We start from the raw sequence: 25,751 nt of genomic DNA on the forward strand, positions 1-25,751 counted from the left end.
CTTTCGGCATCAGGCAGACCTGGTTTCCGTCCCAGTGATACCATGCTCTTAGCAGGTCCCCTCACCTTTCTGCACTGCCCTCATCTGCAAAACGGGGGCACGGCAGCCCTTAGGTAAGGCGGCCGTGAGAGAGGGGACACCAGAGGCCTTGGCACGTGTGTTCTCGGGGCTCTCCAGACAAACCGAGCCAACAGCAGGCACACAGGGAGGAGAGATTTATTGCACAGAACTGGCTCACAAGATGGTGAGCGCTGGTAAATCAAAGTCTGCCGGTGGGCTGGCAGCCCGGAGACCCACAAAGAGCCGGGGGGGGAGTCCGAAGGCAGTCCACTGGTGGGTGGGAGTCCTCCTTGCTCAGGGCAGCGTGGGCCGGGGGGAGGGGTCAGTCTTTGTTCCATCAAGGCCTTCGACTGATTGGGTGAGGCCCACCCACCGTATGGAGGGCAGTCTGCCTTCCTCCAAGTCCACTGATTGAAGTGCAAATCTCTTCCCCAAACACCTTCACGAAAACACCCAGAATCATGTTGAAGTAAAATATCCAGGCACAGAAACTCATCCATCACAGCAGGCAACGGTGGGTGTTTCAACAGTGGGCAAATGGGCACCACTGTCGGATCACTGATTCTGCGTCTGGCATTGTTCTCAACACCTGTGTAGTCGACTCCGTTAATTCTCGAGACAACCTGTGCGTGTGTGTGTGTGTGTGTGTGTGTGCCAATCCCAACTCACACAGAGATGAAGAGACAGAAGGTCAGAGGCTGCACAACTCTGTGGAGCTGGGGTTTGAACCCCGCCCATCTGGCCCCAGAGTCCCCACCACCTGCAGCAGCGATGCCCGCTCCTCAGTGCCCGCCCTCCCTCCCGTCACACTGAGGGCACCGTGCTGCTGGCACCTAACGACACGGTGGTGATGCCATCAGCCCCCATAAGCCCCACCAGAAAGACCACCGATCTGATGAAGTAATAGGTATTTTATTGGGTGACATCAGGGCGAACCCCACTGCCACTTCACAGTGCAGAGCCAGGGGGACCACGGGCACCTGCAGCCCGCCCGCCTGCCCCGGGCACTGGAGCCCGCCCCTTGCGGGAAACAACGCAGACCTGGAAGGGAGCAGAACCCATGGCCTGTCCAGGCGATATCGGCACTTGCCCTGACCGATGGCCAGGGTGTGGGATCATGGCACTCGGGGAATGGCCACACCGACCCTGTGGGGACCCCCTGCCAGCTGTCCTTGAGGAGGGCCCTGCATTTTTAGGGCTCCCTAAAAACTGTGCTCCAAAGTCACTCCTTATAGATCCCTGGCCACCCAGAATCCGGCCTATTCGTGCGAGTCCACCGATTGGCCACTTCAAACAAAGAGCAGGCCACCGAGGGCCAGTCCGCACAGAACCACTAGCATGTAAAGGAGGGAAGAGTCTACGGACAACCCTCAGCTCTGGCAGGATGGGGACCCACGGTGGGTCTCAGGGGCCTGGGAGTTGGCGGGAGCAGCACCTGCTGGAGCCTGTCCCACCGCAGCCGGTGGGAACGGTGCTCCTGCGGGAAGGCCCCAGGCCGGCACGGGCTCGGAGGGTGGCCGCCCTGGGGGCAGGGCAGGGGCGCCAAGGGAGAGCTGACACAGCATGGCCCACCCAATTTCCAAATCGCAGCCCCAACAGGAAGGACCGGCGTACCCCACACCTTGGCAGGTGGCCTCCAGCGGCCCCCAGGCCCACCCCATGGAGACAGCTAGGAACCACGTGGGCATACGGGCTCCCAGGAGAAAGGCACATGGGCATCTAAGGTTGAAGGTCAGGCACAGGTTACCCAGTGGCTCGTGTGGGTTTGGGCAGTGAGCTGGCGTGAAAGGTGTGTGGCCTAGACCAAGAGGGCAAGGTCAGCTGGAGCCCCGTGCCCTGTAGACCACCCTGGTCACACCTAACCCGCAGACCTGGGGAGCCAGGGCCCAGGCCAGGAGCTTCTGTGGGTAAGGAGGTCGCCAAAGGCTGCGGAATCACCTCCTTTTCCCCAGGGGGCGGGAGCTGCCCCACTATCACTCCCCGAGACCCTAACGCGCTGGGCCACTGTGCTGAAGAAAGAGGAGGGGAGGACAGATGGAGAACCAGCCGCACCTGCGAGATGTAGTTTCTAGGACGCCCGATGGGATGAGGGGCAGGAGGCCCGTTCCTCCCCAGCAGGATCTCAAACCAGAGCTGGGGCACCTGACCCCAAGGCATGGGACAGGCCAGGATACGGGGCCGTGGGGGGCAAGGGGCCAGCCCTTGGCTCTAGAGAGGGGGCCGCCCCACAGGGAGCAGGGTGGAGGGGCTGGGGTGGGACCAGTGCATGAGGCCCGTGGCCCCGACAGACGGACGGGTGGACAGCGAAGGCGCCGAGCCAGCTCACTGCATGTAGGAGTAGCGCCAATCCCCCAGAGGCGTGTGCGTCTCCTTGATGACCTGGGGCGACGTCCAGCGCAGGACGTAGTGGGGGCCCCCCGGCTTGTCATTGGTGCCTGTGGAAAAAAGACAGCTCTGTTTTCCTCCAGAAAGACACAACAGCTCGGGGCAGAAGGGGAAAGGGGCGGGGAGGAGTGGACGGAATAAAGGGGGCACCAGCGTGGGCTGCAAACCACTAAATAGAAGGAAACGTGTTCACAGGGCCCACAGGTTCCCACGCGCATCTGTGGGGCACGCCCTGAGCCCCAGGGCGGGCGAGGCAGGGCTGTGAGCGGACAGGACGTGGGCACTCCCGGGTCCGTGCGCAGCACCTGCCACTGGGGCCTCAGAGGCGGGGAGCACCGTGGAGAGAGCACCTTGGAGAGAGCACTGGCTCTGCCACTGGGCCGCGGAGACCTTGGAAAGTCACCGCCCCAACCCCAGCCAGTTTTCCCCGTCTGCAAACAGTAGAGAGCCGGGTGGAGGGGGCCTGGCGCATGCCTGGTGGTCTGAGGGGCGTGTGCTGGATTCAAAAGCCGGCTCCGCCCCTCCCTAGCCACACCCCCTTGAGCGAGCCACTTCGCCACCGGTGCCTCGGTGTCCTCCCCGGGAAAGTGGGGGGGGGGACTTAGCACCGCGGCCCCCGAGGTTGTTGAAAGGACTCGGGGTGCACACGGTGCCTGTCCCGGACTGCTCGGGGAATGGCACTGTTCCCGTTACTCTTGAGACCCTGGAAACGAGGAATCCCCAGTCTCCAGCCTGGCCCTTGGCTCCCCTCTGGAAACGAAGCCACACTCACCAGAGGCTCGAGCCCCCCCGAAGGGCTGCTGGCCCACCACCGAGCCGGTGGACTTGTCGTTGATGTAGAAGTTGCCGGCAGAGTACCTCAGCATCTCTGTGGCCTCCCGGACGACGTCCCTACAAGGCAGGGCGGTGTGCTCACCCACCCGTGTGGCCCTAGGCCCAACCTCCAGTACCCACCCCGGCCCCGGCCCAGGCTGCCTGGGCAGGTGAGCACCAGGCCCAGCCCGGGACAGCGACATGGGCCAACCACCAGCTGTGGGCCCTCGGGCCAGTTCCTTAGGGTCTCTGAGCCTCAGCTTCGCCCCTGGGAAGGGGGTCAGCACGCCTCCCTTGCAGGGCTCCTGCAAGGGCTGAGGCTGTGGCTCGGGCAGCATCCGCTCAGGGGAGGGGCCCCTCCCAGTCCCATTTCCCTGCCCCTCAGGAGCTGGGGAACCCCCAAGGCCCACCCTGCCCCGCAGGCTCACTCCCCTCTCCACTCTCGAGAAGCAGACAAGGGGTGGCGCCTGGGCCACGGAGGAAGGAAAATGAAAGCCAAGCCTCAGGACGAGCACCATGGCACCCAGGTTAGAACCCCACCTCTGCAAGATGGGCAGGGTGCCCCTGGCCCTGAGCCCGGGGCCCACTCTGCAGCACGAGGCAATGGCCTTGCTCAGAGCGGAGGCCCCATCGAATTGGAGGAGCTGGTCAAAAGCACCCATTCCAGGCCCCTCCCCTAGAGGTCCAGATTCGATAGCGGGGCTGCAGAATCTGCACTTGAACAAACAGCCGGCTGCTTGGGTGTACCAGTGCGTGGAAGGCCTGCCTGCCAGTCAGGGCTGAGGTGAGGGGGGTAGACAGAAAGCAAGGGTGGCTTTGTAGGATCCATGCCCTGGTGTCCTGCCTGCACCCCGGACAGGACACCAGTACTAGAAGGGCGGCAACCACTCACTTATCCTGGGCGAACACTGCCCCCGTGAGGCCATAGCTGGTAGTGCTGTCCACCAGCCACAGCGTCTCCTTGTACTTGTCATCCGGGTAGACGTACACCGTTAGCACAGGTCCGAAGATCTCCTGGGAGAGACGCCCTGCTGTCAGCCCCGGGCGGGACCAGCGCCGAGGCCTCCCAGCCTGCTCTGGCCTCTGCCTCTGTCCTCAGCCCCCGGTCCCCAGCCCACACCGCAGCCCCTGCAAGAAGGGCCAGGTGCAGCCTCCTGCTGGATCCCCTCTGGGGCAGCACTGTGTCCAGCTCCCGCCCTGCCCACACCACCCCACCCCACCCCGGGGAAAGATCCGAGGAAACGTTCTGCCCCGCTGCCAGCCAAACCCATGCCCGGAGATGCATGGGAGACTCCCGGCAACAGTCAGTCCAGGAACTGACCGACATAATCACTGTCCCTGCGGCCACAAAGGCGCCTCGACCTCTCGGAGCCTCAGCTCCTCATCCGTAAAATAGGACTGGTCATACCCCCTCAGCTCAACCAAGTGCCAGCTGTAGCCGGCCCGCAGCCGGGTCCACAGATGCCAGCCGTGAGGGTCCCTGTGGCGATCGTGGGCCGTGGAAGTGCTATGACTCTGGGCAGGGCCAGCAGTGCCAGGACGCAGCACTGACGCTGGGGTCAGGAGGCCTGAGCTCGAGGGCTGGCTCTGCTCTCACTGGGCGTGAGACATTCGCTTTCTGGGGCCTCGCTTTCCTCATCTGGGAAATGGGATGACACCCCGAGAAGAAAACCCCGAGCCAGGGCCCTGTGCATGCGCAGTGTGAGTGACAGGCTGTCCTCCCGCGTGTCCCGGCCACCTGCCCAGTCACCTCCTTCATGATGGGGTCCTGAGGGTCCTTGCTCTCGATGATGCAGGGCTCCACGAAGTAGCCCACGGAGTCGTCGCACTTGCCCCCGGCCAGGACGGTGAGGCTGGGCGAGGAGTGCGCATGCTCCAGCCACTTCCTGATGCGGCCAAAGGACTGCGGAGGGCGGGGAGGCGGGTGTCAAGGAGCAGCTAGGGGCCGTTCCCAGGAGGCAGCCCCCCATACACTCACCCCAACACCTGTGCCTGAAGGACCTGACTTCTGAAGTGGGGGCGGGGAGGCCAAGGGTCTGTGTGAGCCCTGGCAGAGACGAGGGCGGACGTGCATGCTCGTGTGCCTGTGCTAGAGCTGTGGGCACACGCACATCAACGTGACAAAATGCACAGATGGTGCAAATGTACACACGGGTACACGTATAGCCATGTCTCTGTTTAGCATGTAGACACACAGGGCGAGCAAAGTGGGTTTACAGTGGTGAGTATGCGAAACAGTGTTTATGTACACACATCAACCCGTGCCTCTGCACACATGCAAACACACACATGGATACCTTCATGTGCACGCATGTGGATGGGTTTGTTCGTGTGGCTGTATGTGCATTTACATGGAAAGACTGGCATGCATTCCTACATATGAAGGTGTTCATAGGTGTGCAGTGTGTTTGGGTTTATGCCCACAGGTGTGCACACCTGTTTGTGTATGTGCGTATGAACATAAGCACTTCCAGGGTGCACAGGAGTGAGTTCTCTGGTTGGACGATTGTGCCCTTTCCAGCTGGAGGAGAGGGTGGCAATCTGGCTGCTTCCCAGAAGCAGTGGGGCTGGGCAGTCCCCCAGTCAAGGCCCCCCATTATCTCTTCCTCCCTCTCCACCCAGGCCGAGGCTCAGCTCCCCAGAACAGCCGGGCTCCAGCCTGTACCTTGGCATCAATCACTGCGGAGAAGAAGGTCCCAAAGTCCTCTGCGGGCTGAAGGCACGGAGACACCAGAAAAGATGGAGTTGCCACAGGCCCCAAACAAAGGGGGCCCCTCCCGCACACCCCCGCCCCACCCGCTCAGGAGCCCCCAGCCCCCTCGCCCGCCCAATGGGCCCAGCAGGAGGAAGGCACCGCTTACATCGCCCACTTTGATCCTGCCGTGCTCCTCAAGCAGCCGCTGTTTGATCTGTGGCCACAGCGAGTGTGGCACGTAGAGGCGGGAGCAGGCCGAGCACTTCTGGCCCCCGTACTCGAAGGCCGAGCGCAGGGTCCCGCTCACCACGCTGTCCACGTCGGCGGAGCGGTGCACGAAGTGGAAGTTCTTGCCGCCGCACTCTACGGGGGCCGGGGTGGGGGAAGGAAAGAGACAGTGGGCTCCCCGGCCAGCCCAGGGGCGCACTGCACCGCCTACACCTATCCGTGGGGCCCTGTGACCAGCTCCCCCAGTTCCGGGCGGACGAGAGCAGGAGAGGCACAGGGTCAGAGCTGGGCGGCGTCCAAGGAACCGAAGCGCCAGGCCTGTTCTCGCACTCAGCAGGTGAGAACACTGATGCCCAAGGGTGGAGGGCATCAGCGGTCACCAGGACCAACCCCCCATTACACAGAGGAAAAACTGAGGCCAGGGGAGGGGTGCTGCACAATACAATGGCAGAGGAAGGACCACTCCACTTCCCGAGGTGGGCACAGCTGTCTTTGAGCTTCCCCTAACCCCCCAATCCAGCGAGAGAAGAGGGGGCCACTCCTGTCAACCCCCAGGGCTCTGTCTTCCCTGGCCACAGCAGCTCATTTGCTGGAGGACTGACATGTGAACAAATGAATCAAAAGTGCACGCCCTGAGGCACCGGTGCTCGGCACAACCCCCGGACCTGCCAGAGCAGCCAGAGCAGCGGCTCTGCGCCTAAGGCCCCAGGCCTCAGCCCCTGCAGGGCCGCCCCGCCCATGGCCGCCTCACCTTCTCCTCTCTCGTGATGGCCAGGGAAGGGAGAGGCCCCTGCAGCCAGAGGGGAGGGGGCAGGGAGAGGGGCCCTTACCTCCAGCTAGGCGTGGGAAGGTGCGAAAGCGATCCAGGTTCTGGGCTACCTGCTTCCACAGGTGTTTAAAGGTGCTGAAAGCAGAAGACAGGGTGGGGATGAGGAAACGGCTTGGGTGCCTGCGAGGGTGAGGGTCCTGGGGGATGGGCACAGGCCCTGTCAGAGGAAAGGGTCGGAAACCCACGGGAGGAAGGCCAGGGTCAGCAGCCTAGGAAGAGGTGAGCAGGGGTCACGTGGGGGAGGGGAGGAACCCAGCAGGTGGGGGCAGCTGGAAATGAGATGGGCAGCATCACAGGCCCATGGAAAGGGAGCAGGGTGGGGCTTGGTGGCAAGATGGTGCTGAGAAGACCAGGGGAGGGGCCGGTACTGGGTTTGAGCCAGGACTCAGACACCTGTGGCTGTGTGATCTCTCGCTCATCACTTAACCTCTCTGAGCCTCAAAGTCTGCACCTCATCTGGGAACTGGAGGGAACAGTCCCACTGGGCAGGGCTGTTCCATGGTTCGCTCCAGTCAGAGTCAAGTGCTCAGGACAGTGCTGGCCACACTGCGGGGGCCCAATGGAGGGCAGATGCTGTCGCTGTCTGGGAGCCGTGCCCCTAGCCCAGCCCCCAGGCGCCAGAGGCTGAACTGAGCAGGGTCCTGAGAGAGGAAGCCCAGGCCCCCGCCTCCTCTCTGGGCTCCAAGTGTGACCAACCTCAGCACCACAAAACAATAAAAATGCTAATCACCAGGGAGCCAGCAACACAGTAGCTAATACTAATTTATGACTTTCCCACCTTTAAGCCCCACGCTCACCGGAGCATGGCAAATGGGGCCTGGCCGCTCCGCCCGCTAACAGGCGGGGACCCATGGGGCCGGGGCGGGCAGAGCAGGCCTTTTGCAAAACGGCCTGCCTCAGCGATTCTAACGCCGCCATCGCCACCCTGCAAACTGTGGAGGGAGCGGGGGTCAGGGAGCCTGAGGCCAGCAGAGAGAAGCCACGGCAGGTGTCAGGTGTCCTGGTGACACCTGGAGGGACCCCAGTGCTGACCCCGACATCTCCACCCAGACGACCCACAGGCACCCGAAACACAAAGCAACAAAATCGTGACTCATCTACACCCCGACCTTCCCGCTGCCGGGCCTCCCAGCGCTCACCTTGTGAACAACACCCCTCCCCCCCGGCCCTGCCCTGAGCCTGGACATCCCCGCTGACCCCCACCCCCAGAGAGGTGATCGAATCTCCCTGCTCCTTTCTCACTTGAACCGGCCCACTTTTCCCCCACTCCCACTGTCTCCTCCCTGGCTCAGGCCCCGTCATCCCTGCCCGACACAGACAGACTCCTGCTGGCCGCCTGTCTCCGGCACAAGCAGCATGTGGACAGAGCAGCCAGAGCCACCATCTAGGGCAGAGGCTGCAGACGCAGTGCCCAGAGGGGCAGGCAGGGGGCGACAGAGGCCGACCAGGCATGCAGAGATCTGTGGCCAGGCAGTGGGGGACCTGGAGGACCCGCCGCCTCCAGCCAGTGGGGCCACGTGGAAATGCAGGCCCAGGGGGCCCAGAATGTCCAGGCTGTCCAACGAAGCCATCATGTGGATTTTGACATGAAAATGTCAGAGCTGTACAAGGTTGGCTCAAAGAAAACAGAGCCACTTGCCAGGGCCCCCTGAGGAGCTACCATGTGTATTCTGCTTAAACCGACTAAGCCACTCCCCCGGCATGAAACCTTCGCTGTCTCCATCATCTTCGGGATAAAGTCCAGACACCTGTTAAGTCACGGGGCCTTAGAGTCACGACTAACATCCCCTGAGAGGCGGGGCCTTGTCTGCTCCACGAGTTCACTGCCGAGTCTTGGCATGAGCAGCGTCCGGCGGAGCAGGTGGATGAACAGCGGTCAGGACCCAACCGCATCTCGCTGCCACCCTCTCAGCCCCGCCCCCCACTCCACACCACAGCCACGTGGGACCACCACCACCTTCCGGAGTATAAGAGCTTCAGCATTAACCCTCTGCATGTGCTGCTCCCTCTCCGACAGCACTCCCCCCACCTCCTCGCCCTTTGCCTGGCCAACTCCTCAGCTGAGGTGCCACCTCCTCCAAGAAGCCTTCTTGACTCTCCTCCTCCAATTTATCCCAAAATCTCTTGTGCCTCTTCCAGTGGCAGAAATGGCATCAAAATCGATATCACCAAACACCTGTAGGCTGCTTCCAGCCTGTGAAGTCCTTTCCTGTTTGTTACCTAGTTCACCCCCCACAGTTACTCTGCAAGGTAGGGATCATCAATCCTGCTGTACAGGTGTAGAGACGGCGGCTCAGCGAGGTGAAAGGGCTCACCCACAGCCACACGGCAGGTGAGTGAGCATGGTCAGCACCAGACCTCTGGGTTCACAGCCCCAGCTCCCGGACGGAGGTGAAAAGGTGGTCGCCCATGAATGTCCCTAAAGCTCTGCCCCCCCACCCCAGGGACTTACGGCACGCTGCCCGTGAAGTTGATACCACACAGGTGCTCTGAGCTGGTGACAGTGTCCCCAAATGTGGGCCCGTCGGCCGGCACAAACTGGATGATGTTGGGGGGCAGGCCGGCCTCCCGGAGGATGCGGTAGACAGCGTAGCTGGCCAGCATGGCCGTGTCGCTGGGCTTCCACAGGACCACATTGCCCTGCCCGGGAGACACAGTGACGACTCAGGAGGCCAGGGGACACCGGCCCTGACTCCACCCCACCCAGAAGCGTGGTCACCCCCCACCTGGCACCACCAGGCCCCTGTGCAGGCCAGGATGTCGCCTACCCGACCCCGCGCCTCCAGGTGGCAGGCGCTATGGTCTAAAAGCCCTCGCCAACATGACCACAGCAGCCCTGCCTGCCCCCACCCCAGCCAGGCCCCCGCCCCGGCCAGGCTCCCGCCCTCTGGAGGCCTGCACGGGCCAGTGCTGCCAGCACCCTGCAGGCAGCTCCGTTCTGGTGTTTCTGAGTTCTGGGTGCTCCCTGGGTGCGGCTGGGCAAGTGCTCACAGGGCTCTCGCTGCACGTGTCTCGGCGAGGGCACGTGGGCGCCTGGTGCGTGCAGTGAGGCACGAGGACGGCCCCGAACATAGGTGTCCCTCAGATCGCCCGGCTACCCTCAGTGGGCCCCAGGCCCCGATGACTCCCAGCCCTCTTCCTGCGACTCCTCAGCCACCCAGGCCCTCTGCAGGCAGGGCCGTGACTGCCCCATCAGGCCAGAAGCTCACGAGGGTGGTGGCCACCTTCACCCTGGTAACGGCAGTGCAGCCCAGTGACCTCGAAACCGAGCCTGAGTCCTCATCTGCCCCGTCATTCACCAGCCGTGCGACCAAGCGACCCTGGCGAACCAGTCACCAGGCACACGGCAAGCGTTCAGAGGTGAGCTGTAATTATCATCATCACTGGGGCGGGGGCGGGGGGGGGGCATCTGTCAGTGCCCACAATGAAAGTTTTTTAAGTCATCGTCATCGGCAACAGGCACCATACGCTCGCCCGCATGGGGCCAGACCTGCCTGGCATCCGACGTGCCCGGTCTCGTCGGCCCCTCACAATGCCGCACCGCAGGCTTTCCCGTCATCCCCACTTCGCAGATGAGCACACTGCCTCGGCGCAGTGTGGGGGCTTAGCCTGGGTCACCCAGAGCAGGCAAAGCCGGGACCCAAACCAGCCTCGGACCCCAAAGCCTTTCCGTGGCCCCACGCCGCCTCCGCCCTCCGAGCTCCTCCCCACGGCCAGGCCTGGGCCCCGGGGGCTTCAGCGTGGCCTTTTGTCTGCCGAGACGGGACCGATGCTGAGCTCCCACCATCCCCACCCGCTGCCCACGTCTCACCATCAAGGCCGGCGCCCCGGCCAGGTTGCCGCCGATCGCAGTGAAGTTGAAGGGGGAGATGGCCGCCACGAAGCCCTGGAGACAGAGGAGGGGGTGAGGGCCACACTCGAGGCATCCAGCACCCCCTCCCGCCCCCACCTGTGGGTGGGTACCTCCAGCCCCCGGTACACTGTGCTGTTGGTGCTGGGCGGCACGCTGAGGGGCTGTTCCCCCTCCAGCTCCACGGCGAACTTGGCGTTGAATCGGAAGAAGTCGATCAGCTCGGCCGCGGCATCGATCTCCGCTTGGATCACGGTCTTACCCTGTGAGGCGGGAGGGCCAGGGGCTCAGCAGTGGCAGCTGTGCCCCGTTAGCCCTCACGGGGGACCCTGTGCCCACGGTGACATCATGTGCAGGGTGCTGGCGGCTCCTGCCCAGAAAGAGTACATGTCCTCACTAGGCGTGCTGGGCCAAGAGCCAGGAAGCCTGGCGGCTGCTAACACTTCCTTAGACTGTGGTGTTAACATTTCCTTCTTCCCGGCGGTGCAAGTGAACCACAGGGAAAGGGCCGCAAGAATGGGCCTTTCCCCAGCCAGAACGGCCCCGCTTGGCACACAGGGCCCCTGGCAGCTGCTCGCCCTGCTCAGGACACAGAGCCAAGGAGGCTGAGAGGCACCACCCGCCCCTCCTCTGCACACAGCACGGCACCTCCTACAAGCTCCCGAGTCTTCAGTCAAACCAAGAGGCACCTCCCTCTGGTCTTCAAAGTGCGTGTGTCTCTTCCTGCCCGGTGTGGCTCACCGGGGGCGCTCTGCAGCCTGGCCCCCACCCCAGGGGCTGCCGAGAGAGTCAGGGGGCACTCGGCAGGTGCGGAGCCGTCACGCCGCCTCCGTGCGGCAGGGGACCATTCTCTGCCAGAAGGGCACCGGGCTCCCCACAGCCCCTGTGGCTGCTTCCTGGGGGCAGTGAATTCAACCCATTCTCCCCGCTCTGCCCTTCTCCCTGCACCCTGGGCTGCTGCTGCTGCTGCCACTCTCGGCCTCAGAGGCGCTCACTCGAAAACATGGATCAGGCGCTTCCACGACTCCAGGGAGACACGACGCAGGGCCCGGAAAGACGGAGGACACTAACACGTGTGACCGTTCCCGGAAAGTTTGTAAAGGGGCAACCCACACACAGGAAGTCACTATGCCCAACGCGCTCTGAGCCGTCACTGACAAATGAACAGCATGCGATGGGGCGGGCCTGATCCTCTTGGACAGAGAAGGTTCTGGAAGTTTCACAGAGGAGACTATATCTGGCCTGGCCTTTGACAGGTCAGGGGACAGAGGAGAGCGAGCATCGCAGGCAGGGCACGTGGGGCAAAGGCAGGGAGAGGGGACGCCCGTGGTGTCCAGAAACCTCACTGGGTCCAGGCGGGCACCGTCCCCGGCAGGATGGCCTGGCGGGAAGGGCAGAGCAGCTGGCCAGCTGGACGGGGTGGGAATGCAGGGCCCCGGGGTGGGGCATGGGGGGGCTCAGGATCCAGGATGGGACACTCAGCGACAGATCTGGGTGGTGCGTAAGCCTGGAGGGACCTGCTGGAGGCGTCAGAGAAACAGGAGGGCTGCAGGAGTGTGACCGAGCCCAGAGGTCCACACCGGGCAACTGTCAGTCCAGGGAGAGCAAGACAGAGGCCCAGCCAAGAGTGGGGACAGGCAGGAGTGGGGGCATTTCCACGGTAGGACACGTGGGCTCAGCACAGGGCACCTCGCCCAGCGTTCCCTGTGTGTCCATTCCCTCTCCCAGGCCTCGTCCCCTGAGGACACCGCTGAGTCTCCAGCCAGCAGCCCGGGTCTGGGCTCCCAGACACTGCTTGGCTGATGCCAGCCCAAGTGGATGGGGCACAGCGGCCTCCCACCCGGCTGTGGCCGTGGGCACCTCACCTGTCCCACCATGGTCTTGGCGAGGACCTCCGCCCTGCGCGGCCCACTCAGCATGTCCGCTGCCCTCAGGAAGATCTGGGCCCGGTCTGCGATGGGCTTCAGGTCCCACTCCTTCCTGGCGGCCAGGGCGGCCTCGATGGCTTTGTTGAGCAAGGCCTGGTGACGAGGAAAAGGTTGGGGGCTTCTTCCCGCAGCAGGGAGGGTCCCACAGGAGGAGCGACGGGAAGAGAGGTCTGGCAGTCACACTCCACCCGGGGAAGACCCCTGCCCCCTGGGCCCTCGGTGCCCCCTCCCCGCAGCCACCGACACTGTGTCCCACGGCCGGCCAGGCCACCCCAGGCTCAGAGCCGGTCCTGCTGCCGGTCTGGAGACGTCTGACCTGCCAGCCGGCTCGGCGCACCAAGCACGTGGCACCGAGGCCCTCAGCTGCTGACCCTGCTCTACTCCCTCCTGTGGTCTCCCCTGGGCCTCGCACCCCGAAACCACCCTCCAGAGCCACCTCGCCTGGAGGTCAGGGCCCTGGTCTTGCCCTCGCCAGGCCGGAGCCACAGCCCGAGGCGCACACCTGCTGCGGGCAACCCAGGTGTCCACGGCCCTCACGGCCCCTCAACACCTGCTCCCAGCCTCCCTGCCGCGGGTCACCCCCTCCCCTTTCGATGGCCCTCCATGCTACCCGTTCCCTGTCAGGCTTTCCATTCATGACATCTCCAGTGTTTCCAGACTCAGCCTTCCAGAAATCTACCCCCTACCCCACCCCACCCCAAACACCACGTCAGGGCCATGGCAGTTGGCCTAACTGGGGATGTCCTGGCCCTGACCGAGGAGCTCCCACTGGGCTCGAGTTAACCACGGCATGACCGGCCCAGTGAAAGACGCCCACCTAGGGATGCCCTCAGGCCCGACCGCCCCAACTGCACCCCCATGGCCAGAGGGGAACCGTGTCTGACCCCAACCCCCATGAGCAGCCAGCAGGCCAAACAGGGGCAGTACCCTTACCCCACAGTCGCCAGGGACTCACCTTGTCTGCATAGCAGAACTTGGCCACCTTGTGTGCATGGTTAAAGGGCTGAAAGGAGACAAGAGTGAGGTCACTGCCCGGGGGACGGCACCAGGACACAGTGGGGCTCAGAGCTAGCTTTCCAGGTCAGAGCCCTCGGCACAGCCACTCTCTGCCCCGCGGCCCCCCTGGAGCCTCCAGTAGCCCGGCCCACGCTGACCTCTGCCCCTTGAGGTCACAGGGGCAACCTGCTGTTCTGTAAGACTTGGTTCCCACTCCAGAAGGCTCCCGGTCCAGGAGAATGGCATGGACTGCACAGTCTTTCAGGGAAAGCATGGACTCTGTGGTCAGGCAGACACGGGTTCGAATCTCTGTCTGCCTCCTGCTAGCTATAGGGCCCATGGAAGCTGGCTTCCCCTCTCCAAGTCTACCCATCTGCAGGATCGGGACTTCCCTGACTCCCAGCAAGGAGAGGAGGACCACCTGGGGTCACACGTGGAAATTCTTCAGACCCGCTCTGGCATGAGGCCGTGACTCAGTGACGGGCACTGCCACCACACGAGGCCCAACACAATGCCCTGGTGGAGCGAGGCGCTCAGGACCCCCGCACGCCCCGAGGTCCCTGGGGCACAAGGAGCCATTGCCTCCAGAGCCCCTTGCACGGGACTCAGACTCACTCACTGAAGAGGGACAGCCCTAGCATTGACATGCAGACCCCGGCAGCGCTGGGTGCCAGCACGCACAGGACTGCAGGGAGACATCTCCCTTCTTCCCTTCCCAAGGCTGACAGCGTTTCACACCGTAACTTGTTGGGAACCGCCCTGCCTGGTTTCAGAAGCTGCAATACCCCCAGGGCTAAGGCTGAGTGAGCGACCTTTGGACCAGAAGCCACTAAGGAGACAAAGCTTATCTTCCTGGCAGGAGCGCCGCTTCTGCTCCTTTTACTTCATCCATAACTGACCCCCAATGCTTGATTGGTTAGCCAAGGGGGGAACAGCCTAAGACAGGCACGATCACGTGGGAGGCCCAAGGAAGGACTTGGGGGGCTACAGCAAAAGAGGGTGATGGGCCCTCACCCCTCAGCTTTGACACAGCCCGAGTCCTCATCCTGTCTGGGAGAAGTCTCCTAATCTCTTGGCTGCCTTACTTCCCCTGCCTGACTTAAGCCTGAAACAATGACAGAGGGTGGTGCAGCCCTGGGCTGGAAAGGGCGGGTTCCCCAGGGCAATCAGCCCCAAGAAAGAGTATGTAAAATCCTGTGAAACCTGCTTTGTTTAGAATGCTCTCAATTAAATGATAAGGGTCCGAGCAAGAAGTTTGTTACTCAAAGTTTTCTTGCTCTTTAGCTCTCAGACCCTGACTCAGAACAGGCCCTCAGAGTTCTTGGTTATCTGTTGTTTGATCCTCACTGCCTGACACTGATTAATGAGCTTTACCTGTATTCCTGTGCAAAAGGAACCCAATAAAAGCCCATTGAGGAAAAGGCTCCTGGCCCTTCTCCTTTGAGAGATGGGCCACCTTTCCTTCCCAAGCAGATCATGTCTTGGTAGACTCAGTCTCATCCATGGTGGCCGGGGGAGGGGGGGCCCTGCGGGTGGAGCCCCCCCACAGTAATTACCAACCCTCTGTCACCTGTTAGTCTGCCCACGGGCTGTGTGGGGCCTTCCTGTCTAACATGGCAGCCACTAGCCATATGACACGTAAGCTCAGCTCCTCAGCTGCACGAGGCACGTGTCATGCGCTCAGTGACCACGTGTGGCTGGTGGCTGTGGGGCAGACAGCATAGATGTAGGACGAATCCACTGTCAGAACAGAAAGTTCAACCGGGCTGTGCGGCCCAGGTCTCAGTAGAAAACGGCCCCTCCCCCTTCCTTTAATGCCTGGCACCATCACCTGTGTCCTGTCCATACCTGTGGCTGGCCTCTGACACCCAGGGGCCCAGGAAGGCAGCTAGCAGCCAGGCCCTTCAATTCAGCATGTCTGAGCGGACTACGGGTACCCCAAGTCAGCAGCGCGTCCCCGAGACACTGCTCCTGAGGCAGAGCTTATGCAGGTGGGACAGGGCCTCGCGGCGGTGTCTGCAGAAGGAGCCTGGGCCCCGCCTGGCCACGTCCTGGGCACTTATCTCAAAGGAGCTCACCGTCAGCTGGACCCGTGGTTCCCAAGCACAGACCAGGGCTTCGGCCGCTGCCCTTCCTTTGGAAGGGTGGTCTCTAATTCTGACATTGTCTCCTTGCTTCCTAGGAGAGAGCGCTCAACGAGGCCATTTTTCTCAAGTGCTGGTGGAGCTGGTCCCAGTCACTGCTTTGAACACCCTCCAGGCAGGTGTGAAGCTGCACCTTGTCTGACAGCCCCGGGACCGCTTTTAGAAGTTGCACATGGGCGCATGGAAGCCCCAGGTCTGGGAGCGGGCTGGGAAACCTCCGGAGGCGGAGATCCCACCTCACACGCTCACGTGCTGCCCGAGAGACAGACCCCAGGTTCAGGGAGGGGCTGAGCCCGGCCCACCCTGACACCTGGCACTCACCGACACCTGGTACTGCACGTCCGAGGTCCACACCTCCTCGTCCCCCACCACGCATGGGATGGCTTCCGTCCGGCCCTTCAGGTCCTTCAAGGCCTGGAGAGAGAACCAGATTCCCCTGTTCTCCTGCCTAAAACCCAACGCAGAGCCTGCGGGTGCAGATGCCCGGGCGGGACCAGCTGGGCCGGGTCTGTGGCTGGGGAACGTGTGCTCCCCCGGGTGGGGGGGCGGGGCAGCAGGACTCAGCCCCCTCCACTGCCACCTCCTGTCTGTCACGCAGGAAGGTCAGGTTTCCCATTACAAAAGAAGATTTTAAAAACTGCACCTGCAATTCACGTGGAATCTCACTGTTCCTAAAATACTGGCGATTAACGGGACAACACATTGAAGCATAAAATGTCTGCAAGCTTGTGGCCCCTGACTGGCACAGAGGCCCCAAAGTGGCCCCGTTGCCACCCGGCTGCTCACAGCCCCTCCCACGCTCCAGACACGCGGCCGTCCCCAGACCCCAGGTTTCCGTCCGGGGCTGGGAGCAGGGGCAGGAGGGGACACCGGCTGCAGGCACAGAGCAGCACCGTGGGCCTGCTGAAGGCTGACTCTGCCCCACGCCCTGCTCCCACTAGCACCCCCCTCCTTACCTTCTGCAGTGCATCTCGCTCGGGGCTGCCCTGCGTGAAGGCCAAGATGGGCTCGTTGGCTACCTTCAGGGAGGAGGTGTGTTTCCACCGAAGCCTGGGTGCAAACACGGAGAAGAGAGGCGGACAGGTCAGCGGGGACCAGCAGAGACCCAGCCCCTCTGTCTCCAACAGGGGATCCCGGGATGGCCCAGGATCCTGAAATCCAGAGCAACTACAGAACTGGCAGGGCGAGGCAGGCCTCTGGGTGCAAAAATCCAAGTTCAAGTCCCAGTCCTGCTACTGTGTGCCCTTGAGCATGCTGAGCTGCCTCCTCTGAGCCTGTTTCTACATCCAGGAAGTAAGAACAATGATACAAACTCACACGGGTGTTTGAAGTTTAAATCCACAGACACGAAACCATTTCTGAAGTGTTTGCACATGGAGAGGGGTCATTTCCCTTCCTTTCTCTGCAATGCAAACTTGATTACAAAACAGACCCAGTCTCTTTGTCTACGCTGTAAAAGGCAGGACATTCCAGAGCTGGGTCCCCTCAGAACTGAAGCAGCTGACAGTCCCAGGCACCAAGACGTGCACTCGGGGCGAGCAGGAAGTCCAAGACGTGGACCATGAACTTGGAGCAGTGCCCTGCGCTCAGTGCACAGAGACGGGGAGGGCTGCTTTGGGGCTTCAGCGTCAGGGTCCTGGGCGCTGAGTTTCGAGAACGTCCTGCTCTGGCACTGCTCTTCCTTCTGGAACCTCGGGACCTCACTAACAGTGACCACCACCCCTAACATGTCTGGGGTCGCAGGAGTGAGGACACATGGGTAAGACGTCAGGGCCGGTCATCCCGAAGCTGCAGCCTCGGCCTCGGGGCCTCCCTGCGGGTCTCAGTGTCCTCGTCGGTAAAGGAGGACATCAACGACGAAGGCCACCCAACACACACGGGGCTTGTCAGACTCCAGAACGCCTCCCATCCATCACGGACGGGTTGGATGGGTCTCGCCAGCAGCCCCACTGAAGAAACAAGGAGACTGAAATCCTAGAAGGGAAATGACTCGTCCCAGACCAAGACGAGGAGACCCAGATTTGCACCCAGAAAAAACCCAGAGATCACCCCCTCTGGTGCTGATGTCCCCAGCCAGAGGCCGGCAGGGGCACCCCTGCAGTGGGACAGGCAGGTTCCTATTTGATGCAGGAGGGAGAATGCACGTCTGGGGGTGCAGGCCCTCATTTAGCAAGAGGGGAGGTGCCTGGTACTTTGGGGTGGCACGGTGACCCTGGGTTCATCTGTGCCTGCACAAAACTAGGGCGGATGTTGTCACGGCTCGCCGCATCACGGCCTCGGAGGGACCTGGCTGAGGCCCGTGCACGGTGGGCTGGCTCATGCCCTGCAGGAGAACGACATTCAGTCAGAGGCACCTTTCCTTTCCTCGGGGGGAAGAGGTCTGGGGGCTCACAGAGCCGGCCCAGGAGGCTGGGAGGAAGGACACGAAGATGGGGGCCATGAGGGCCCGTCCCGCGTTCATCTCCCTGGTTGCCAACCCCCTGCTGCATCTCTGCCGCTGTCCTAGACCCCAAAGACACAGTGGCGACCCAGACAGCAGGGCCTCCAGCTGCAGGGCCTCCAGCTGCACGCCACTGACCTCCATGGGGGACACAGGCAAGAAATAAACACTGAGAGGACAGAAGGGACCCGAAAATGAGTGGTGCAGCCACATGACCCAGGGTGGTCAGGGAGGGCTTCTCTGAGGAGGCGAGCTCAGTGAAGACCAGGAGGGGGTTTGAGAAGAGTTGGGAGAAGCAGCTCAGGCCCAGGACAGAGCCAAAAGGGGCCTGAGTGGTGAGGGGGCGGGGCTGAGCCTCGCAAGATGCTGGAGGGCAAGGCTGTGGTGGACCTTCTCCCTTCCCCGCCCCCCCCCAGGCCACACCCACCAGGCCCGAGGAAGCCAGTCACAGGCCTCAGGCCCCACCCTCCCCACCACAGGAAGCTCAGCTTCCCAGTAGCCGCATGACCCTGGGCAAGTCACTGACTAGGGGTGCCACCCATCTCGTGGGGTTACTATGGAGGCCTGAAGAGATAATAATGCTAAGCCACAGAGGTGCTCGATAAATTCAAGTCCACGCTGCTCCTTCCACCCATCGTAGTGGGGAAAGGCAGAGAGGCCAGACGAGACCAGCACCGGGAGGGCGGTGTCTACTCCTAGGGCCATCTGGAAGGTTCCAGCGGCCCCTCTGGGCCTCAGGAGCAGCACACCACCACCAATCAGCAATGGATACCGCCGGGTCCTCTTTGAGCCAAGAGAGTGCAGCTGAGTGCAGCAGAGGAGGGGGGCTGGGCTGGAGCCAGGAGTTGGGCGCCCCCCTGCACCCGTCTCTGAACCCCAGCTTCTGCTGGGTGGGAAAAGCACGGGCTCTGAGGCAGACATACCCTGGGCCAGAGCCCACGCCTGCCCCGAGACCACAGCCCATCCGTCGTTCTCAACGCTGCGGGCCTCCGCCCCTCACCTGAGAGATGGGGGTAGGCCCGGGCTCCTTGCAAGAACCACTGTAAACTCGCTTGCCTTTCCTCACCCCTCCTGCCCTTAGGTTTTTCTAAGAAATCAGTACAGGTCTTCCAGAGTGGTCACTGCACCACGCCGGGCTTTCAAAGGCAAACTGGTTCCCAGACACCCCCCGAGAGTCAGAGGTTGGACCCCCGAGCCCAGCAAACCCTGCTGGAACCAACAGCACCACATTCCACCCCAGGGCAGAAGCTGCAAATGCCGGCGCTCCCGGTTCTCCCTGCCCCGCTCCCTCCCAGAGTCCTGCAGGCCTGCCCCGCCGCCCCCAGGGCAGAGGTCCACTGGGATCCTCGGATCACATGCACACACACCCCCGGCTTCCTCTGGGCCTGCAGAGTCCAGGCCCCGCACAGCTGTCAGTCAGCTGAGTGTGGCCCAGGGGGCGGAGACTAGTTCAAAGATCAGCCCGAGTGAGCCAGAGCCAAAAACCAATCAACCGATCGATAAATCCAAGGACTCTTGTCAAACATGGTTTGTTGTGGGTTTTTTTTCTTTTTGGGCTCGTGGGCCATTTGGAATCAACAGGAACACCCTCCCACTTCCTCGGGAAAAGGTGTAGATGGATCACTCGCAAAACCTGGGGCCTCCAGGGGGGCCAGCGAGGCCCATCCGGGCAAGACTGTGGCACCGCCCACTCAGGCACATGTCCACTCCACCTCCGGGACTCGGCGAGGCGAGGCGGGAAGGGCTGGTGCGGTTTCTCCCCACAGGCTTCCTGGGCACCCACCGGGTGCCTGGCTCTGGGAGGCAGAGAGGACCCTACCCCGACTCTCCCCCATTGCAGGAGGGAGGTGCAGGGCAGGGTCTGAATTTGCCTCGGATTCCCTAACAACCTGGAGCGTCCCTCCCGCACCCCCGGGGACCTCACAGCCCAGGCAGGAGACCTGAGCTGCACCCCCCCACACCCCGTGCAGGCACCAGGATCACAGCTAAAGAAGCCACATCAAAACATCCCCTGACGTGACTGGTGTCAGGGCTGGACAGAGCCGCGGGCCAGCCGACAACGATGCCATCTCAGAAATTTGCAGACGGAGAAACTGCGGGGAAGGGGGGCAGGGGCTGGGGGCAGAGCCCCGTTTCCCTCCCAGGTTAGCTGCGGACCACACTCTGGAGCACAGCACCACCCGCTTTTGCAGCGGCCGCCCCTGCTCCACGGTCACCGAGCTACCCTCCAATCCCAGCCAAAGTTACAGCTGTAACATGAACATCCCACCATCAGACACAGAGAGACAGAGTAAGCGCTCGGCTCAATGCTGCGCAGCGGCCTCTTGTCTCCTGCATCATAAAAAGTCAGACTCCCCAGAGGCCACCAGACCCATTTCCTGTGGTGCCCCCCACCCACCGCCACATCTGCTGGGATCCAGCCACCCTGGTCACGTTGGTGGTCCCCTCTGCGTGGGACATTCTTCACGCGGCAGGCCTCACACCACCTGGACGGGCCCCCTTGGACCCTCTTTAGCCCCCCCACTTGTCTCACAGCAGGGGTGCCAGCCCTCACCCTGGAGCTTTGACTGGCCGTCGGTGCTCCCACCAGGCCACACGCTCTGCTTGGCCGGCCCGTGTCCATCCCACCCGCTACCGACTCCGTGCGGGGTCCAGGGTATGCATTCGAGAAACACCTTTTAGAGTAGTTCACGCCCAAGTGATGACAGAGCTGACACTCGAACTGGACTCCCGGGCCAGTGCCCTCCTGCTGAGACCTGGGGCTGGACGCAGGTCCCCGTGGGCTCCCCAGGGGCTGAGGTCAGGGGCGGCCAGGGCCAAGGAGGGGAGTAGAAAGGAAATTACTCCTGTTTCATTTGGCACCCAGGCTTTGCCAGCAGTTATCTGAAACCTAATAAGGCTAATCTTTCTTATCGCAGAAAAGGGGCCAGCAGGGGAGGTGAGCGGGGGAGTGTGGGGCCCGGCGCGGCGCCAGCAAGCAGGGAGGGGCATCGAGCCCAGGATGTTGTGCTTCCACTTTATTGCCCCGGAAAACATCAAGGGGCATTTATGAAGCACTTACAGCACGCCTGGCCCTGCGCTAAGTGATTATCTCATTGATCCCACCCTCCAAAAGTACTACTACTTCCACGCAGCCGATGAGGAAACTGAGGTTAAGAGATTACGTTACTCCTCACGGCTGGTGACCCAGTGATGGGGCAGCATCTGAACCCAGGTCTCCCTCGCTCAGGAGATATACCCTAAGGCAGAAGTACCTGGATCATCTCGGAGACCCGTGGTCAGCTGCGGCTGGCGGGACACGTTCCTCCGCCCGAGGTAAGAGGCCACCCCGAGACAGGCAGTGGCTTGCCCGAGGTCACACAGTGGCCCCCTGGCACTGCCGGCTCAGCCCAGGGATTCCCATTGCATGACGCTGTCTCTGCCAGGAAAGGGGAGGTCTGGGGGGGGAGGGCGCTCCCCACGAAGGGCAGGTGTCTCCCCTGCCCCCCGGGACGGGCTTGTGTGCGCATCAATCAGGGTGACGAATGAGAGGGAAGGGAGAGGGCTGAGGACATCTGAGCTCCACGCCTGCCACCATCCCTGTGCCGCAGGCACCCTCTTGTCCTGATGGTCCTGACGAAGGACGGTCATTCAAGGGAGCTCGCTGGTGGGGCGGGGGATCCAAATAAGGACGGAGCAACACTTACTCGGCTCTCTGGGTGCCAGGCACTCGCAAGTGGTCTTCGGGCGGGAATCCATTCCACCCCCAAGACAATTCCATTATCTTTACTTTCCACAGGAGAACACCAGGCAGCCCAGGAAGGTCACAGAATGTGCCCAGGGCCGTAGACCTGCTAATGGGTGGAGCCAGGACCCAACCTCACGCTGCCCTCTGCCCTTCCAACAGGAACAGTTCAGCACCTACTATGTGCCGAGCCAGGCGCTGGGCCCCGGAAGCGAGCGCTCCAGCGTGGGCCAGTGCCAACTGCTGCCTGAGCGGGGACTTTCTAGCCACCTCAGAAGCAAGTCTTAGGTTCACGGTAGGGTCCACTCACCCCACATCCAATCGTGGCAGAGTGCACCCCGGGGGCCGGGCCCCCAGCATTTCACTGAGCGCCTCCCGGGCTCGTCCCGGGCCCTCACCTAGTAAACGCCAGGCCTGCCAGCGGACTGCCCCGCCCCCCTCTCTCGTGGCCCTGACTCCCCGCCCTTTTCTCTATTTCATTCGCTTTATCAAGGGTGTCCTCAGTTATGTCTTTGCAAAGAGCCAAGATACACACCTATATTTATGTATAAATTTAACAAATGAAAACAAAACAAAACAAAACCTAGCCCAGGCCCAGGCACATGGTAAGTTTACAATGAATGTTCATTGTTGTCCCTTACTTGCTCCTGTGCCAGGCCCCCTAGTGACACAGGGGATAAAATCGGTAACACTGTAATGGCTACGCGCGGTACCAGAGGGGAACCAGACGTGGTGATCACTTTGTAAGGTGTATAAATGTCTAATCACTATGCTACACGCCTGAAGCTAATATAATATTATATGGTGACTATAAATCTTTTTAAAAATTATTTGCAGATGAGCCTGTTCTTATGTTGCTGTTGTTTTTTAAGCCGATATATTCCTGGAAAGTCAAAAGATATGAAGTAAAATGCTGACAGTGATTATCTGTGTGGTGAGCTTACGGGGATGTTTGTATTCTTTTTTGCACTGTCTGGACTTTTTACTATGAACACAGACTAATTAAATAAAAAGAAAAGCCAGTCAAAAGTATCTTTAAAAAGTGGCTGAGATTCCTGGTACTCTGGGCAACAAGGGAAACACTGAAGAACGTCACCTGCACGCGGTGGTTTCTCAGTGAACCATTCCGTCTCCAGGAGTCCGGGGCGGGGAGTGGGGGGGGGGTGGGTCTCAGAGTGCAGGGAGGCCTGCGAATGGGACAGGCTGTGCCAAGGGTGGCCCCAACCTTGGCTCAGGGGAGACGCCCTTCTCTCCTGTGTCCTCCTCCTGTGCCCTTCCCTACCCAGTCCCCACCCACGGGACACAAGGCAGTACCAAATTCCTACCCAGGACACTGATTAAGTCAGCAAAGGCTGAGGTCAGCAGAAGAGGCCGCCGGCCACAGTCCTATGCGTCAGGCAAACAAAACTCAAACAGGGGGCGGGGCTGCTCAGCTCTGAAAGAGAAACATGCGCCCTTAAGGGGGCAGCCTCGCCCGACCAGGGTCTGTGTCTTACCTCCCCACTCAGCCCACGGCAGAAAGCGGCTCTGAGAACATTTGTCACTGAGTGAGCGAGGGTCTAGGAAGCCAACGCTACACTGTGGGCGTCTGCAAATCTGGGTTTGCGGGGCACCTCCACTCGGCAACCACACCTGGGCTTCTCCATCGGTAATTTGAAAGAAATACGACCTACCGCGCAGAAGGTTAAATACACGTGATAATGACGATCAGGACAATAACTGAGCATTGCCTGTGGGCCTGCCACCGTTCAATGCACTTTAATGTACTAACCCATTCATGCATTACAGTAAAACATATACCAAACGCCCAGCACAGCGTTTGGCACATTATAACCACTCCATAAACATTATTCCACCTACCACAAGAAAGGAGTCCCTTTTCTGTCCAACACTTAACTTGAAAAAAAGAGGGGAAGAGGAAGAGAGAGGTAGAAATCCCGGTAGAGAGACGAGAGGGAAGGCTGGGAATCCCAAAGGTGGGTCCTGAATGTGAGACCGAGGGAGGGGAGGGAAGAGAAGAGTGTGGTGTACCCCGGGAGGAAGCCAGCGCAATCTGGTAGTGGGCACATTTTAAAGATCCGTGTTCAGAGCAAAACAAGTACCTAGGAGGCTACTCTCCGAGCGTGAGAGCTGGGAGAGCACCAAGGCACCGCAATCGGCCATAGGATTCGGGAAGAGGGTTCCCCTTGCTGTAGGAAGAAGACTTGGGAGTCGCAGAGGGAGGAAGACCTGGGTGGCGGCAGTAATCACTGGAGAAAGAGACCTGCCCGGAGGGGAGCCCCTGAGAGCCCCGCGGGAGTCCGGCAGGGGCGGAGTCCCCTGCGAAGGACGCTCAGCAACTCCTGGGACCCCGGGCCAGCAGCGTCGCTCGGGGCTTCCCTAGGCCCTGTGCTCACTCACCTGACCCCACTCCAGGGGCAGCCAAGCAGGGCACGGCGAAGAGCAGATTGCAGCAGCATCTCCAGCTCCAGGTGCGGCTGTCCGCAGGACCGGCCTCTCGGAGCGCAGCTGACCTCGGGGCCCCACCCGGAGCGCTCTACCTCGGAAAGAAGGGGATTCCGGTCATTCCGGCCGTCCTATGAGTTAGGGTCAACGGAAACACCTCTATACTTTCCTATGTTAATAAGTAATTTCCTTTTCTAGTGCATGAGAGAGGCCATTACGCGACACAGAGCAAGGAAGTACAAAAGGGAAGTCTTGAAATATACACGATTCTCCTTCCTCTCTTTATGGTATGATCCATTTGCCTCCCAAAGAGCCCTTAGCCCGGGGGTGGGAGGGGCATCGGCCAATCAGAGTGACACATGGAAGTTTCTGGGCCAATCAGAGGGGTGGTTATGTCGCAATCTTCTACGGCCAGGGGTGGGGCTGAAAGAGCCAATGAGAGCAGATATGGTACAAGTGTGGGCGGGGCGTAAGGTCCACCGGTCAGCGCGTAAGGTGCGCAGAGGTCCCAGCCCGAACAGTTGGGCAGCCTTTGGCCTGAGGTTACCATTCCTTTTCCTCTGCGGGGCCAGGAGTGCATTCGCTGGGAGGGGACTGGAGTTCCTGGCTCCAGCTCCCTCTCCGGGACCAAGTCACCCTCCGCCTCGCGGCCTGGGGCTGGACCACCCGGCATCCCGGGACCAGGCGCCTAGATAAGCAGCCTGACTCCTTGAAGATTGAGGTCTATAAAAGAGACAACCTGGGCTGGTTATGCCTGGCTTTTCTTTCAGAATTTCTAGCCCCGGAACCAGCTGCTCCTGCGCTTTATTCCCTCCCCGACCCCCGACCTCGGATCAAAATTTCAGTTTTCAATTGGAGACGTTTGGTGAAGGCTTGAATGTTATTTAAAACTCAGATTCTTAAGTTTTTTCTGATGACGGGGATCTTAGGGACCCATCCTATTGCTAAAGTACTGTTCCAGCTTTTCTTACACTCTCTTCTAATTTATCTGTTTATATTTCCTCCAGCAGCGTGTTCCAAGAACCTGCTTAGTAGTCCCATCCAATGCTGATTGCGGTTTCTCCCTATCACACTGGCAAATACAGAACTTCCCTGGGCCTCAGTTTCCCTGTCTATAACGTGGGGGTAATAATGCCCACCTTAGAATGACTTCATTATATCATGTTACTCTTTCTTCAGAAGATCACACTCAGAGAATATAAACACTTGGTAGT

General features: G+C 61.1%; 1 protein-coding gene across 1 annotated transcript; it reads right to left on the reverse strand.

The window, feature by feature from the left end:
• Window positions 1-951: 951 nt before the first annotated feature.
• ALDH4A1 (aldehyde dehydrogenase 4 family member A1) lies at window positions 952-24,848 on the reverse strand. The gene is made up of 15 exons (XM_028511779.2): window positions 24,493-24,848; window positions 16,885-16,978; window positions 16,250-16,342; window positions 13,744-13,791; window positions 12,726-12,881; window positions 10,974-11,123; window positions 10,822-10,896; window positions 9,463-9,650; window positions 7,012-7,085; window positions 6,120-6,316; window positions 5,924-5,971; window positions 5,009-5,161; window positions 4,151-4,272; window positions 3,218-3,336; window positions 952-2,495 (listed from the first exon to the last, which is right to left on the reverse strand). The coding sequence occupies exons 1-15, from the start codon at window positions 24,549-24,551 to the stop codon at window positions 2,383-2,385; spliced, it is 1,689 nt and encodes a 562-aa protein (XP_028367580.1). The 5' UTR covers window positions 24,552-24,848; the 3' UTR covers window positions 952-2,382.
• Between the last annotated feature and the right edge of the window lie 903 nt (window positions 24,849-25,751).

This window comes from Phyllostomus discolor, chromosome 5, assembly GCF_004126475.2.
Source record: "Phyllostomus discolor isolate MPI-MPIP mPhyDis1 chromosome 5, mPhyDis1.pri.v3, whole genome shotgun sequence".
Taxonomy (NCBI): domain Eukaryota; kingdom Metazoa; phylum Chordata; class Mammalia; order Chiroptera; family Phyllostomidae; genus Phyllostomus; species Phyllostomus discolor.